General features: G+C 38.0%; 1 protein-coding gene across 1 annotated transcript in view; it reads right to left on the reverse strand.

Annotated features, from left to right (window-relative positions):
• The window catches only part of LOC139735934 (uncharacterized), a 202853-nt gene that overhangs the window by 168836 nt on the left and 17643 nt on the right, over window positions 1–16374 (reverse strand). Inside the window, exon 2 of the mRNA XM_071646688.1 lies at window positions 7889–8061. Coding sequence (XP_071502789.1) covers window positions 7889–7933 — 45 coding nt within the window. The 5' untranslated portion in view covers window positions 7934–8061. The remainder of the gene's footprint in view (window positions 1–7888; window positions 8062–16374) is intronic.

The following is a 16374-nucleotide window of genomic DNA, read 5'->3' on the forward strand; positions in this document are numbered from 1 at the left end:
ATATTTATTCAAAGGAAAGCAAATGACATTTGATTAATACGCGGACATAAGAAGTTCATCAAATAGTTTAACTAAGTATGAAAATTCAGGGACTATGCAAATGATTATGTAAATCAGCTTGCGTCCTATCATGAGATGTCCCACACCTTAACAAATTGACGTCATTTTTAAAGTTTTTTTTTCTGAAATTTCTAAGGTTATTTGAGTGCCCTTCTGGATAGTTCTAATTTATTGTTTAAAGAAGTTAACTACCATTGTAAGATGAAAAAATAGTAAAAGAAATATCTTTAATTAGGTAATTAAGTACGGTAATGTTACGTATGGGACAAATGTGTTACGTATGGGACATCCTCATACATATTGCATGTGAATGCATGTAGCTACAATGTACTAAGCTGGGAAGGTCTCTCAGTACACAAAGTAACACAAAGTGGTCCTAATAAAAAATGGGACCCACCTTTTACTAGGACACCATGTTTCTGGATATTTCGGCAACATCAAAATGGACTTTTGTCATGTTAACTTTGAATTCCTCTTAGAATTGTATGCTCTTTGATAGTTCATAAAAGAAGTGCTAATCATCTTGTACAAGTTGAAATCAGAATCCCCATCTGAACCAGAACTACAACGCATACAGTCCCTTTAAGTGGAGACCTCAGATTTAAAGGGTACTGAAACCGAATATAAAAGCAGATTGAAAGACTGCACAGTTCAACTATATTGGGTACTGTTCACCACACAATGTAAAGATCTAGCTACATTGTAGCTATAACACATGTACAAGAGTGATGATAATGAAGATGTTACTTCAAATTAGTGTTTCTTGCATCATTTTGTTTTTATTGCAAGATGTGAAACAAATTGTCCTTATTTAGTTTTTGGTAGTAGCAACGATAAAAATCATGGGTATACATACTGAGGTGTTACTCGAATCAACGACCTGATTGCTAGACAGACATTATCTACTCGATTACTGGGGTTTCATGCAGCAGGTATCGCATATTTATTAAAATTGATATTTTTGTGTCAAGTTGTTTTTTGTTGAAACTGAATGGCAAACTGCCCTTCATCAATAGAAGTAAACACTCTACTATTCAATTTTTTTGTAGTAATATTCTGATAACTAGAAATGTCGCTATGGCGACTGGTATGCCTCCGCCATAATGCATGATTCTCCTAATAGGTCTATAGTACATGTGGACAATGTGTGATTACATTTTCACAAAATTGGCAAAATATTACAATGACATGTTTGTCACAAATGTGTTGAATGTTCACCTTCCTTGACCTAGGTTTAATTGGATGAATAGGAGAGCATGTATTTGGGGATTTAAGGACTTTAACTTGACTTTGACCCTTTCATAAGTTTATGCATTGAGTAATTTTCAAGGTATGGAGAAAAAGGTGCAATTTCTGTATTGAATTGATTTTCATCTGGTGTTTGACCGTAAAATTAAAAAGTGAATCACTGTCAGGCAGAACATGCATAAACATGTACGGAGTTTCAAGATAACTTGAGCTACTTCCGAGATATGGAGGAAGAAGTCAGTTCAGCACTTTCACTTGATCTTTGACCTTTTGATCTTTGACCTTTTTGGCAAAAAAACAAACAAACAAAACTTCCCATAGAATCTCTATTAGGCTATACATGCATACACCACGTTTAAAAAAAAATAATCCTGCTGGTATTGCATAAATATGAGGGAAATAGTAAAATTTTGAAGTGTTGCCTTTGACCTTTGACCCCTGACCTTTGACCCCATGAACCCCAAATTCCCTAGATAGTCACTGCCAGTCAGTACATGCATATTTACTATGTTCTATAAAGATACCTTGAACAATTTCCAAGATACGAAGAAAAAAGTGAAATTTTAACATTTTTACTTGACCTTCTGACCTTTGACCTCATGACCCCAAACTTTCACCAGAGAATCTAAATTGGGTAATACAAGTATACACTAAGTTTCAAGAAAATATCTTCACGCATTGCATAAATATGGGGGAAATAGTAAAATTTTAAGCATTTGACCTTGACCTTTTTGACCTTTGACCATGAGCAGGTGCACCAAAAAGTTGATAGGCACAACTTCACCCCCTAGTACACATACATGCCAAGTTTCATAAGGATACCTCAAAATATTTTTTAGTTATGCTGTCCACAAAATTAAATACGGACAGACAGAAGGACAGACGGAAGGACGGACAAACCCGAAAACATAATGCCTCCCCAGCACCACTTCATGGCGGAGGCATAAAAACACAGGGCATGCATACTCAGGTTGGTCATAAAAATTTATGTAAAATAGGATTCAATATGATAATGATGGTAAATATTTGGGGACTATTGTTCCCTTGACAATCTGGATCAAGTAATTTCAACTGATTTTATAATTATGCAAAATACCCATAAACATGGTTCTCCACACACTAAACGAAGGCCGGACAAAGGGCATGCATACTCAGGTTGGTCATAGAAATATAAACTATGATTAAATATGATTTTGATGGTATAATATTTGGGGAATATTGTTCCCTTGACAATCTGTATCAGTGTTTGAGTAATTTCAACTGATTTACTTCAATAATTATGTACAATACCCATAACCATGGTTCTCCACACACTAACGAATGCGGGACAAAGTGTCCCATACGTAACATGTCATGTCTGTCTTTAATTAGAATCTGTAATTACCAGGTAAAGCTTTTTGCCTCATGATATGAAACTAACCTTTGATAATCCTGAGTGTTGTGACTTTCATCACACTGAGTTAGAAGTTGTAGAATGAAATACTTTCAGAGAATTTTGAGATTGGAAAAAATGATCAAAAAACCTAAATTTTTCTGGTCTCATACGAAACAGCACATATTTTCTCTTCTAGAATATAATTGTGAAGGTCATTTTCCTCCATTTTTGACATGATTATTCCACTCTAGATATTAATCACCATGATAAAGTTCAATATAATCAAAGGCCATTAAAGGGGATGGCTAGTAACTGATCAGTGGGAATCAGTGGGAATGTTGGGGGATGAATGTTCCAATCCTTGTGGGGTTCATTTAAGAGTACATTACGTGTATGGTATTGTTGGCTGAAAATTATTTGCTTCAGAATGGTCTCACATTCAAGTAATGTGCAGTTTAATGTTTCCAGGTTAGCACGCCTGTACAGTGACGGGGCGATCGTTAATGGCCCCGTTAACGATCAGACTGTCAGTTTCCCTCTATCTACCATCATTTTTTTCTTATTCTTCAACTTACATGAAACACCTGCATGGCTGCTAGCAAGTGGTTTGTTGTTTAATCGCCGACAGTGTTTTGTGTTTTTCTCTGTCATTCATGGGATGAGGGATATCAAAAGACGTCTGCTCAGGCCAAGTTGCCTCTTGCACCATACCATCAAATAGTCATTGTGATCGTTAATCATTTTGTTTTTCTTAAGTCCCAAAGTCGGGCTGTGTTTTATACACAGGTGCTGCATCTAAACTCAGAACTAAACGGTACGTATTTTCAACTCAAAAGAGGGTTATTTTGTGGATCAAATAAATGGAGGTTTGTTCTGATAATGCATTTGCCAAAATTGTGAGACTGCCGTGCCGTGTCCTTTCTTATCGCTGTTTTGGGTCTGCGTGTTGTAGCGTGCGGGTATTTGATGCTGTTCAATGTAATGCCCACATACTTGGCTTCATGTTGTGTGGTTTGCATGGGCCAATACCGGCCATCGCTTAAGCGGGAGCACCGCTTAAACAGGAGAAAAACTTGTCTCCCGACCCCTGGCGATTAAGCAGTGAGCACTGTAATAGGAAACTGGTTCTAGTCTTGGGTATTGCAGTTAATTATCTTATTTATTGTGGACATATGAGTTGACAATATTTGATAATGGCCGAATAATACTGATTGAATCATGGCATAAACATCTATATCTAAATAGTTCAGTATTTTGATATACGTAAAAGAGATTTAGCCCTAGGTAGAATTATAGGACTGTTTTGCCTGGCTGACTGGGGCGATCTGTGTTGATTGTCTATTCGAATGCACTACAATACAGTAAAGGTGGATATTTTCGTGCAACTAATTTTTTGCGCTCGGCTGGGCAAGAAGATTTTTGCATGTTTTTAATTCGGCCGAATCAAGACATCAAGTACTGGAACATAAGGCACATAAAAATAATCGAGTGCTTTTATTTTTGTGCTAAGTTCTGGTTGCGCGAAATGCGTGAAAATTTAAACACCGCAAAAATTTCCACTTTTACAGTACTACAGCAGCAGTAGTATTCAAGATGACCTTACAATAAGCTCTGGATATCCGAGACGTACAGGGTAAATTCTGCATGGGTTGAAGAAACTGCTTCTGGGCGAGTCCAAGATAACGCGCGCATTAGGTATGGGACATTCAGAGACTTTTATGGCCTGAAAAATAGTGTTAATGGCCTTTGATCATATTGAACTTTATCATGGTGATTGATATCTAGGAGAAGTATAATCATGTAAAAATTGAGAAAAATGACCTTCACAATTATATTCTAGAAGAGAAAATATGTGTCGTTACGTATGGGACCAGAAAAATTTTGTTTTTTTGAACATTTTTTTCAACCTCAAAACTTTCTGAAAGTATTTCATTCTACAACTTGTAACTCACTGTGAGTGAAAGTCACAACACTCAAGATTATCAGAGGTAAGTTTCATGTCATGAGGCAAAAAGCTCTCATTACAGGTTCTAATTAAAGACAGACATGACGTGTTACGTATGGGACAGACTTTACGTATGGGACACTTTGTCCCCCATTCGTTTAGTGTGTGGAGAACCATGTTTATGGGTATTTTGCATTATTATTGAAGTAAAATCAGTTGAAACTACTCAAATACTGATCCAGATTGTCAAGGAAACAATATTCCCCAAATACTTACCATCATAATCATATTCAATCATATCTTTATATTTTTATGACCAACCTGAGTATGCATGCCCTTTGTCCCCCATTCGTTTAGTGTATGGAGAACCATGTTTATGGGTATTTTCAAAATAACCTTGCAAAATACCCATAAACAAATTTTTGCATTATTATTGAGGTAGAATCAGTTGAAATTACTCAAATACTGATCCAGATTCTCAAGGGCACAATATTCCCCAAATATCATATTCTATATTTTTAGACCAACCTGAGTAAATGTACACCCTATATTTTTATCAGGATAGTTACTACTGAAAATTTAATAGTTAAAAGTGTTTACTTTCATTGATGAAGGGCAGTTTGCCATTCAGTTTCCACTTGACACAAGAAATACTGATTTTAATAAATAAGGAAGACATGTACCTGCTGTGTTGAACCCTAGTAATCCAGTAGATTATGATGTCTGTCTAGCAGTCAGGTCATTGATTCGAGTCACACCTCGGTATGTATTCCCATGAATTTTGTCGTGGCTACTACTGAAAACTGAATATGGACAATTTGTGTATCACTTGCAATAAAAAATAAAAAGATACAAAAAACACTAATTTGAAGTAACATAGATCTTCATTATCATCACATACATGTGTTATACAATGCAGCAATTTCAGAAAAAAACCCCAAAAATGGCCTCAATTTGTTACGTATGGGACATCTCATGATAGGACACGAGCTAATTTGCATAATCATTTGCATAATCCCGAAATTTTCATAACAAGTTAGACTATTTGATGAACTTCTTATGTCCACATATCAATCAAATATCATTTGCTTTCCTTTGAATAAATATGAATTTTTATAAATGTCCCATACGTAACACTAGTTTGCAGGCACAAACCCTTGTTGGTCGTAACGGAGTCTGCGTGCGCCAAGACTAATACACGCACCACTGCACTGCAACCTCTCTCAACAAGGGAGAAGCTACAACACAGGGCCTATGGGACAGCGGCGGAGCTCGGAGTGGTGCATGTAGTAGTCTTGGCGCAGACTCCTTTACGACCAACAAGGGTTTGTGCCTGCAAACTAACGTAACGCTGTGTTTCACATTTATGCAAATGAAGCCCTTGAAATTTGCATAAATTTACATAATATCATGTTTTCCTCTATAGAAATCAAAACTTCAACTCATAGGCTTCAAAATGATACCAAACATGTCAATATTGAGCAAAGATGAAATTTTTCCTTCTGAGGGGACCTTATCTTGGACTTGCCCACCTATATTTGAAGTTGACTCTGTGTTTTGTGACTTTGTGTTGGAAATAATTCACAGGGAAATCAAATCGTATAGACTAGACTGGTCCAAAGATATATTTGTCTTCAACTGAAAAACAGTGCCATTACAGGTGGTGTCCTGCCTGCCAGCTAGCTGAGCAGGGTGCACCACATAGATCATGCAGGTGTGCTCCAGGAGCTAACTGTGTAGCTGATTCCCATACAGTTTGGCCAGTCCGATCATGCATCACCCGTGCATTTAATGGACAGCCTATCCATACCATGGTGCAATTTTATCTGTGATTTATTACAGACACATCGGTTGACTACCAGTATAAACCATAATAGCTGAATATTAATGAGGTATTTATAAGCAGATTTAGACCAGAATAGAGAACACTCTAAAACTTTGTAATGCAGTAATAATAATAATAATAATAGCTGGTTTTTATATAGCGCATTTCACACACTTCAGGGTTTCAATGCGCTTTACAGACTATTATTACCCCGGTCACTGGATACATTATTTCCAACCAGCACTAACAGTGCTCATTCTCCACTCCCTGGGGAGCATTCCAGCCAGTCGCAGCCATTTTACAGGCGCGCACATGCTGATCAACCAACATAAGCTTTCTCATCCTACCGGGTACCCATTTATACTCCTGGGTGGAGAGCAGCAATGTGGATAAAGTGCCTTGCTGAAGGGCAAACGTGTCGGGCTTGGCACGGGCTCGAACACACGAACCATACCACGCTCATGTCGTTCACAGACGAGCGCTCTTATCCACTCAGCCACGACACCTCCAGTAGACATAAGGCAGACCTAACGTTACGGTAAATCTAATCTATACGTAAATTGTACGTTCTGCAATGACCTGAAGTGACCGGCTCTCTGACTCGGCTGTCTCTAGAGCAATCTGCTCTGAATGTCTGTTCAAATCCATGTCCATAGATCAAACTCAAATCCTTTAAAAGCAAATTGCAATGAAATTACAGGAAATACGTATTTGGTAATAGCGTATTTTCAACCACTCTTGTAAGTTACATTCAAATTCAAGAAACTCTTGTAAGTTTGAACCAAATGAGTTATCAGGAAATGTTGAAATCGACAATTTGCACGTTGCTCCTAACTATTTGCTCTTTGAATTAATGAGCTGTCTACGCTGCTGTCACAATCTGAAAGCGAAGTTAGTTATTGAATCTTACATGTATTTGCGTGCGTGCGGGTGTCTGAATTTGTGTCTATGTGTACATGTGTGTGTGCTCTGGGACCTGCACTTCTAAACAGAAATTACTAGTAGATGGATAACTTCAGTAATATTGCAGATGTGTAGGCAGCATTCACTGCAAAGCCATATTTGCATGGGGACACCTTGGCTGCACTGAGTAACAGCAGATTGTCTGCTGCCCTCAACTCAGATCAGTCTATACTGGAAGACAACATACCAACATGTTGCAGCATCACAGACATGGCAGGAAATAATCAACATATGAAATGGTATGCAACAAACATCTTTTATCCAGTATTTCTATCAAAGATGCACCTGTTGTATGCAGCATATATGTCACTCAGCTTTATGACAGTTTTTGGACATACAAGCCAAAAATTATGACAATTTGAACATCCCGTGCCTGCCATATATTCACCATCAAACAAGTTCAGAATGGTAATGACTCTAAGAATATGTAAGTAAGCATGTCAGTAAACATTATACAGTATCACTTTCCTACCGTATGTCTACAGTTGCGAAAAAATACAAAGTCCAGAAGTGACATCTCTGTTGCCTCCTTCTCAGTCTACTGCTGGAACTCTCTGCAGGAATTTGGTGCCATCGCCAACAGCATTGTAGACTGTTTTGTGCTTTCTGTTTTTTCCCCCTCCAAATTGCTTGCGATGCACAATCCTGGCAAAGAACAAAAAACAAAAAAGAGAAGAAAAAAGAGCTTTTACACGCATTGAGCACGGGAGAATTTCGCATAACATCACAATGCCCAGATTTCATTTCTGTTGCTCAAATGACATAGGGAGGATGGATTTTCTCATACCATCATGACATGAAATTAGACACTGTATTTTCTTTATTTTCGAAGCATGAGTCAAAGGGGGAGTGAGGCTAACTTGAGTCTCAAAATAAATTTGCCTAGATGCACCTTCCCCTTAATGCCCTTGAAGGTACATAAACAAATTGTAGTTCTACAACAGGTACCTTGTTGCGACACGGATTGTCGCCCCTACACGGATTGTCGCCTCCTGCTCGGGGCGACAATCCGTGACGGGCGTTGGCGGCACGGATTGTCGCCTGGCGACAATCCGTGACGAGGGCTGGCGGCACGGATTGTCGCCCGCCCTCGAAGCACATTTTGCTGGGTAATATCGTTCTGGACATAATCATTGAAATACTAACACATAACTTTAATGGCTACATCCATGCAAACATGCCATGTAAAAAGTCGTGTGCACATGATAATTTAGTGTCCGTTTGTGCGTGTGTGTGTGTGTGTGTGTGTGTGTGATGGAAGAATGTGTTTATTATGTCAGTTTTTTGCGTAGCTGGCATAAACGTTGATATTGATTTTATCAGCAGCTTTGAATTTGATGAGTTTGTTTGGCAGATTTGTATATGAATTCGGAGTGGAGCTTGCGTGCGGGCGGATGCTGCTTTTCTGCATACGGTCCATTATGTCTTATTTATCAACATTGGGAAATCGTTTCATCAGGAAGGAATGTGGTATCGGTTCGGGTGTGCATTCGGTATGTGGGAAGGGGGTTACATTTCGTTATTGCAAAAGTTTGTTATTCTGAAGGCTCATTCGTCCGAAGGCTCATTATTCCGAAGGTTCATTATTCCGAATTTCATTTTTGGATCAACGAACCTCTAGGTGTAGGGAATTGTGTGTTTCGGATAAATGAAGCCTCGGAAAAAACGAAACTTCGGAATAACGAACCTTCGTGTGTGTGTGTGTGTGTGTGTGTGTGTATGTATGTATTTGGGTTGGTGAATGTGGGTGTGGGATGATTTAGGTTTTGTTTAATCAGGGGTTGGTGGGTTGGGGATTGGATTTGAAGAAGGATAGTTATAAATGGTATGACAGAGGTTGGTAGGATTTAATATTTAGGATAGATGTAGGCCCTAGATTTGTTTCGGTTGGGGAGGGGAGGGGGAGGGGAGGGGGTGGTCGGGGTTTTTTATGACTGATTTCATTCTAGATTTGTGTAATGTATTTGTATTTTTTTATGTATATGCCCTGGTAAGTAAGGTGTTACATGATCCAAACCAATATATTCAAGGAATATAGGTTTGGTAGGGCCCTACATGTCAAAACTTTCTCGTGAAGAAATTATTAGTAGGGTTGGTCTATAATCGAGTTATCTATGTTGAAGTGAGGTTATTTGTGGTATAAATTGACAAATGGATTTGTTTGTGTTTCGAATTGCCATTTGTAACTTTTTTTGTTCATGTTACACCCAGAATAGGTCGATTTATGAGTGATTTGAATGAAATCAATAAATATCAAGGGAAAAAAGTGTTGAGTTGGTTTATTTGCATTATGAGGATTTGTTTGAGTGTTTGTAGGTGTTTGTTTGTATTACGTATGTATTAGCGGTGTGCAATGGCAGTTCGTTTGTGCTAAAATCAACTAACGATTGACAATTTTTTTACGGCGTGTGGATATTATTCGCTCACGCATAAAGCATGCCAAACCTATTCTGGGACAAAGACTAGTGGTATGGACGTTCTAGTTTATAAGACTGATAAAAGAAAATGACTGAAGTGAAAAATGAACAAAGACAAATAACATTTGGGGAGGGTACCTCCCTCGTATGTATTTTCTCTCAGTCTCTCTCTCGCCTAGCCCGCCTCACCGCTGATACTGGTTGACACACCCATACTATTTTTAGATCAACGCTGGTGTGAATTCTTTAAACACATGCTCATACACTCTGAAGGCGTTTGTATTGCCACAGTAGCGCCACTATATTCCACATACACACGTAAGCATACAGGCACACGTATACACACAGACAAACAAACCACTACCACTATACAACCACCACACATGCACAGTTTCTACATATTGTATTATTATACTCCAAACACACACACATACACACACACAACAAATCATACATATCACATATCATGCAGCTCACAATACACACACACACACACACACGCACACACACACACACACACACACACACACACGCATAACTTACCAGTCATACCCATCCCACCAAAGCTTAACACCGGAGGAACCACCCCGAGCCCGGGGCGACAATCCGTGTCACAACAAATTTTTTGCCAACACGGATTGTCGCCTTCGAGGTCAAAAACTGGAAACTGCACAAGCGTCACGGATTGTCGCAGGCGACAATCCGTGACGGGGGCGACAATCCGTGTAGGGGCGACAATCCGTGTCGCAATATACCTCTTCAAAGGCCCTGCAAACAATAACAATATATGTGAAGATGTTGACCATGGACGTTTGTTTGTTTGTCTGTTTGTTCATTTCCATCTGAGAAGATGGCTGGATAGCCCATATTCAGCTACATTAAGCTGGTCTTCCTTCCATGGGGTCCAGTTGGATGTAAGGTGGGACCACTTCACCAGGTTAAACACCCTGCTCTTTGCGATGAATGAATGAAGCGGAATCTTTTACGTGCATGAGTACACGGGACCTCCATTTTATTTCCTATGCGGGGGACAGAGTGTTTTGCCTCTTGCTAGAGGGGACGGTATGCTTACACACAAAATCGCTCAGTCCAGACTCGGGTTCGAACCCGGGCCCTTAGGATCGTGAGGCAGACGCGCTACCGACTGAGCCAACTCACCGCCCTACGTGAGTTCTAAGACACGATGGTCAACATTTGATTACAATATCTTCATTATATTTCAATCTTACAGCTCTAGTATATAATGTTAAAGGGATGGTATAGTATTGGTAGAGATGAAGATTGGGCTTTCAACTTTTTGCAAGATACCAAGAAACCACTTATAAAATAATACAGAGCATAGTTCAAGTTCAAGTTCAAGTTCGAATTTATTCGTTTTTCCACAATAAAATCATACAGACATAAATCTCACTTTCTTGAGTGATAGAAACAATGTATGTAAATTCGTACAAAGAAACCAACAATAATGAGAGAAACTAATAGTATCAATACATTGGAATTGTTGCAGAAGTAACGAAAATGAAAGAATTGTCAATATGCACTGTGTGAAAAAACGGAGGGACCCACTAAAAAGACAATGCTAGTAGAGTGTGGGCCCCTCTTGTATTAAAAACTCGATGCAAAATTTGACTAAATATAGCAACAAAGCAGCACGAAAAGTTTGGCATAAAAAGTTTAGCAGCCCACTAAGAGACAGACGGACAAACGGTTACACACAAAACAATAACAAACGAAATAATGAGCATGAGACAAGACTGAGACAGCAACAAGACTACTTGTAGGGAAGAAAACTGACTTGACGACACGACAGGAAACAAGACTACAGTGCGACGAAGAGGTAACAAAATAGACAGGAGTAAGCAACAGAGACAACGATCCTCGAAGGTTAGAGGAAGAAAGAGAAGAAGAAGAAGAAAAGAAGAATATACACTTATACAACAAACCCTTCAACTGCGAGGTATAAGTTAAAGAAGATCTTATCATAATCAAAGCTAAGGCAAAAGTAACAATGAAAAAAACAGCAATAAAGATTTTGCGGACGGGAAACGAAATAAGCCTATGAACTAATCTAATTCAGGGGGTTGTCATTATAGGATTGCAAAAGAAAAAACTTCAATCTCTTTTTAAAGGAGTATATAGAGGGAGCAGATTTTATATCGTGGTTCAGGGAATTCCAATAATTAGGTCCAGTGTAAATAAGTGTATTCTTTGCTAGAATCGTTCGAAGAAGTGGTAAATGAAACTCGTTAGAGCGTCGGGTGGGGTAATTATGGAATGATTGATTTTTTTGGAACATAAAACCAAAGATAGGTGGCAGTAAACTGTTATCATACATATACATAAATTGGCCTAAGTTGTATAAAAATAATTCGTTAATTTTTAGTAGCTTATTACAGTTAAACAATACATTTGTACGTGAACGAGTGGGAGAATTGGAAATGATACGGAGGGCTTTCTTTTGCAATAATAACACTCTATTCAGCAGCGTCTGATGTGTATTGCCCCAAGCTAAAATTTCATAATGAAGGTAAGGGAGTATCAAAGAGGAATATAACACAAGTAATGTCTTTTCAGGAATATAAAATTTTAGTCTGTTCATAACACCTATATTTCGAGAGATGATTTTGCAAATATGATCAATATGTATTTTCCAAGAAAGTTTATTATCTACAAAAATACCAAGAAATTTGAAATATGACACACTTTTTAAATTACAATCATCCAGAACTATTTCTGAATTCAAAGAATCAACAGTATTGCTGAAAAGCATATATTTTGTTTTTTGAACATTCAATGACAACTTGTTAGCTCTGACCCAGTTGGTCACTTTTTTCAATTCTGTATTAGCTTGTTGAACAAGAACATCGATATCGTTATGGGCAAGAAAAACACTGGTGTCATCAGCATAGTGTATAAAGGAAAGTACCTCTGAAACAGAGGAAAAATCATTGATATATATTATGAATAGCAGCGGCCCTAAAAGACTTCCCTGTGGAACACCACACTTTACATCTCTTATAACTGAATTATTATCTTTAATTGAAACAAACTGTTTTCTGTCAGCTAAATAAGTCTTGAACCACTCCAAGGCCTTCCCACGTATTCCGTAGTGCGATAACTTGTGGAGTAAAATGTTGTGATTAATTGTATCGAAGGCCTTGGAGAAGTCCAAGAATATACTAATTAAATGAGAATGATTGTCAGTTGCATTAACAACTTTATCAATAAAATGAAGAACTGCATGGATGGTACTATGTTTTTCTCGCAAACCAAACTGGGAATTTGTGAATATTTTGTGCCCATTTAAAAATGTGGTAATTCTGGTGTATATTATTTTTTCTAAAACTTTCGATAATGAAGATAATAAAGAAATTGGACGATAATTACTGACATCCAGATTATCACCTTTTTTAAATATTGGAATTACTTTAGCCAATTTCAGTTTATCAGGAAACATACCATTAGAAATTGACAGATTAAAAATGTGAGCCAAGGGATCTGCGACTGATGATATAACACCCTTAAGGATACAATTATCTATATCATCATAACTGGAGCTACGTTTGTTTTTTAAAGAGGATACAATATCGATAATCTCATATCTATTTGTTGGAGTTAAAAAAATAGAGTTGGGGTTACACTGGCCTAAGAATTCAGTAAAATTCTGTTCTGTAGCCGGAATACCATGAGCAAGCGTTTCACCTATTTTTGAAAAATAAGAATTAAAAACATTTGCAATATCAACAGGGTCATCAATTATTTCATCTATTTCTGCTTTTTTGTTCGAAATATTCATTGCCTGCTTTAAAACTTTCCAGGTATTTTTAATATCATACTTAAATTTCAACAACTGCTGAGAATAATACCTTTTCTTTTCCAAACGTAAAATCCTAGTTAATGTGTTTTTATATAATGTATATTTGTTCTTTGATCGTTCAGTTTTTTCCATTTTATATTTATAATACAATCAATTTTTTCTATTAATTGAACGAAGAATTGATTTTGAAATCCACGGTAACCTAGGCGTCTTTTTATAATCCATTTTACTTTTTTGCTTTGGAATAATATCATCCAAAAGAGAATTAAATATTTCCATAAAATTATCAAAAGACAGATTAACTTCATCATTTTCATAAACTCGTGACCAATCAGCATTATCAAGAGCGGCATCAAAACTGGCTAACTTTTCACATGAGACTCTACGTTTGCATAAAGGAGCCAAAGGTTTAGCATCATTAGCCAAAGTTTTCAAAGTAAAATGAGTCATGATTGGGAAATGGTCGGTCACATCTGAGAGAATTATAAAAGAATCGGGAAGAGGTAAGATATTGCAAAACAGATTGTCAATTAAAGTAGCAGAGTGATCCGTGACGCGAGTCGGTTTAGTAATGAGTGGCAAAAAGGATGAAGACAAAAATGTCTCAAGAAACTCGCTTGAGATATAATCATTTCCAGATTTCAGCAAATCAATATTATAATCACCAAGTAGAAAGCAATCCTTACTTCTAAAAACTGGGTTTTTTACCAGGTCTGAAAGATATGTCACAAAATCTAAAGTATTCGAATTAGGAGGTCTGTATATTATACCCAATAACACATTCCTACATCCTGGGATAGAAATTTCTACAAAAAGAGATTCAACAGTGTTGTCCATTCTACAAATGTCGTTGTGAACAATACATTTGTAAATACTTGATACATAAAATGCAACACAGCCTCCACTTCTGTCCGATCTATTACTGACATACATATTGTATCCGTCGATTGCAAAGGAATCTTCCGTAGTGGAAGTCAACCAGGTTTCGCTAAGTCCAATGATAGAGAGTGATTGGCTAGCATCGGATTCTAATAAAAATTTTAACTCATCAAAATGTTTATTCAGACTTCTTATGTTAAAATGCAAGAGAGAAAACGTGTCTTTAGAGAAATTAAAATACATATCTTTGAATTGATGAACTGTTATGTAATTAGATAACGTGTTCAGATTTAAATCATTACTAAAATCATAAGGCAGTTCATTTACTGCTGAATTAAGATTATCGGCAACGAAGTTGTCATAAGGAGTTGCTTGTGTTACTGGTGCCTCATCAACTGAGTCAGATTCGGATGTTGTGAGCCTATACAATTAAAAAAAATCGTCATTTGGCACGGAATGAAAGGGTGCATTCGAGAGATTAGCCATAAAGAAAGAGGAAATTGTCTAAGATATGAACCTGCATAAACAGTAGCGCTGTAATGAAGGAATGCCAGGTTATTATGCAATGGGAGAATAGCCAGCAGACACGGCAGACGGAATGTGATGGAATAGTACCATTCTGAGAGGAATTAAAAGTTTATTAGATGAAAATCGGTTTTGGAATGGCTGAGACGTCCAAAAATAAAGTAAAACGAAGCGATCCTGATAAAGGTGGGTCCCACCTTTTATTAGGATTGCCCCGTTTTGGATATCTCAGCCATTTCAAAACCAATTTTCATCAAAATACTGTACGAGCTAAAATTTTCACGGTGGTTTTATTTTCGCGAATTTCGGGAATCACCTTTGAACCGCGAAAATAACAATGCGCGAAAGCAATGCAGGGAAATGAAAATCAAGCCATGCCATGTGCTGCAGGATTGCGCCAAAATTACAGTACCGTGCAGTACACTACTAGTACTCGTAGCTAGCTACGTATGTAGGTCTAGCACACAGCTATCATGAGCTGAGCCATATGGCCATGACGTAGCTAGCATTAATAAGTACAGTACTTCGAATGCGAACACACGGAAATACACTACCTTCGAGTCAATGCATGGAACTGTTTCGAACGCACACTCCTGTGTGGACATCGTCGTTGTGTATAGACCTCCTGGAAATCACTCTTTCTCAACATTTCTCGACGAGTTCTCACAGTTTCTTGATGAGACTATGTACAGACCATCACCTTTGGTGATCACGGGGGATCTGAACATCCACTTTGACAATACTTCAGCCCCAAATACGCTGAGGTTCAATGATCTCATCAGTGGCCATGGCATTTCCCAACTCGTCTCATCTCCTACCCATGATAAGGGTCATATTCTTGATGTCATCATGGTGCGAAACTCTGATAATGTTCTCTACTCCAGCCCCAAGGTCTTTTCCGGTATCTCAGACCATTCTGCAGTTTCCTGCTTGCTCAAGTTTGTAAAGCCTTCTCGTGTTATGTCTGAATTCACCTGCCGCAATATCAAGAAAATCAACAGGACAGCATTCGCCGAGGATATTGTCAGCTGCAAATTGATGTCTTCCCCAACTGACAGTGTGGACTGCGTTGTGGAAAATTACAACTCAGCGCTCAGCAGACTCCTCAATATACATGCTCCTGCAAAGACTCGAAAGATCAGGAAATGCACTGACTGTCCTTGGTACAACTCTGACATATTGCAGCGGCGAAGCGGAAACGTAGGAGACTCGAGCGCAAATGGCTTTCCAACGGTAAAAGTGAAATTGACAGGAAATTATTGTGCGCTCAGGAGAATGTGGTAAACTCCCTGCTGAAGAAGGCCAAGCGATTTTATTACG

Source organism: Diadema antillarum, unplaced genomic scaffold (genome assembly GCF_040938485.1).
Source record: "Diadema antillarum isolate AM-2024a unplaced genomic scaffold, OU_Dant_1.0 seq00000610_RagTag, whole genome shotgun sequence".
Classification (NCBI taxonomy): domain Eukaryota; kingdom Metazoa; phylum Echinodermata; class Echinoidea; order Diadematoida; family Diadematidae; genus Diadema; species Diadema antillarum.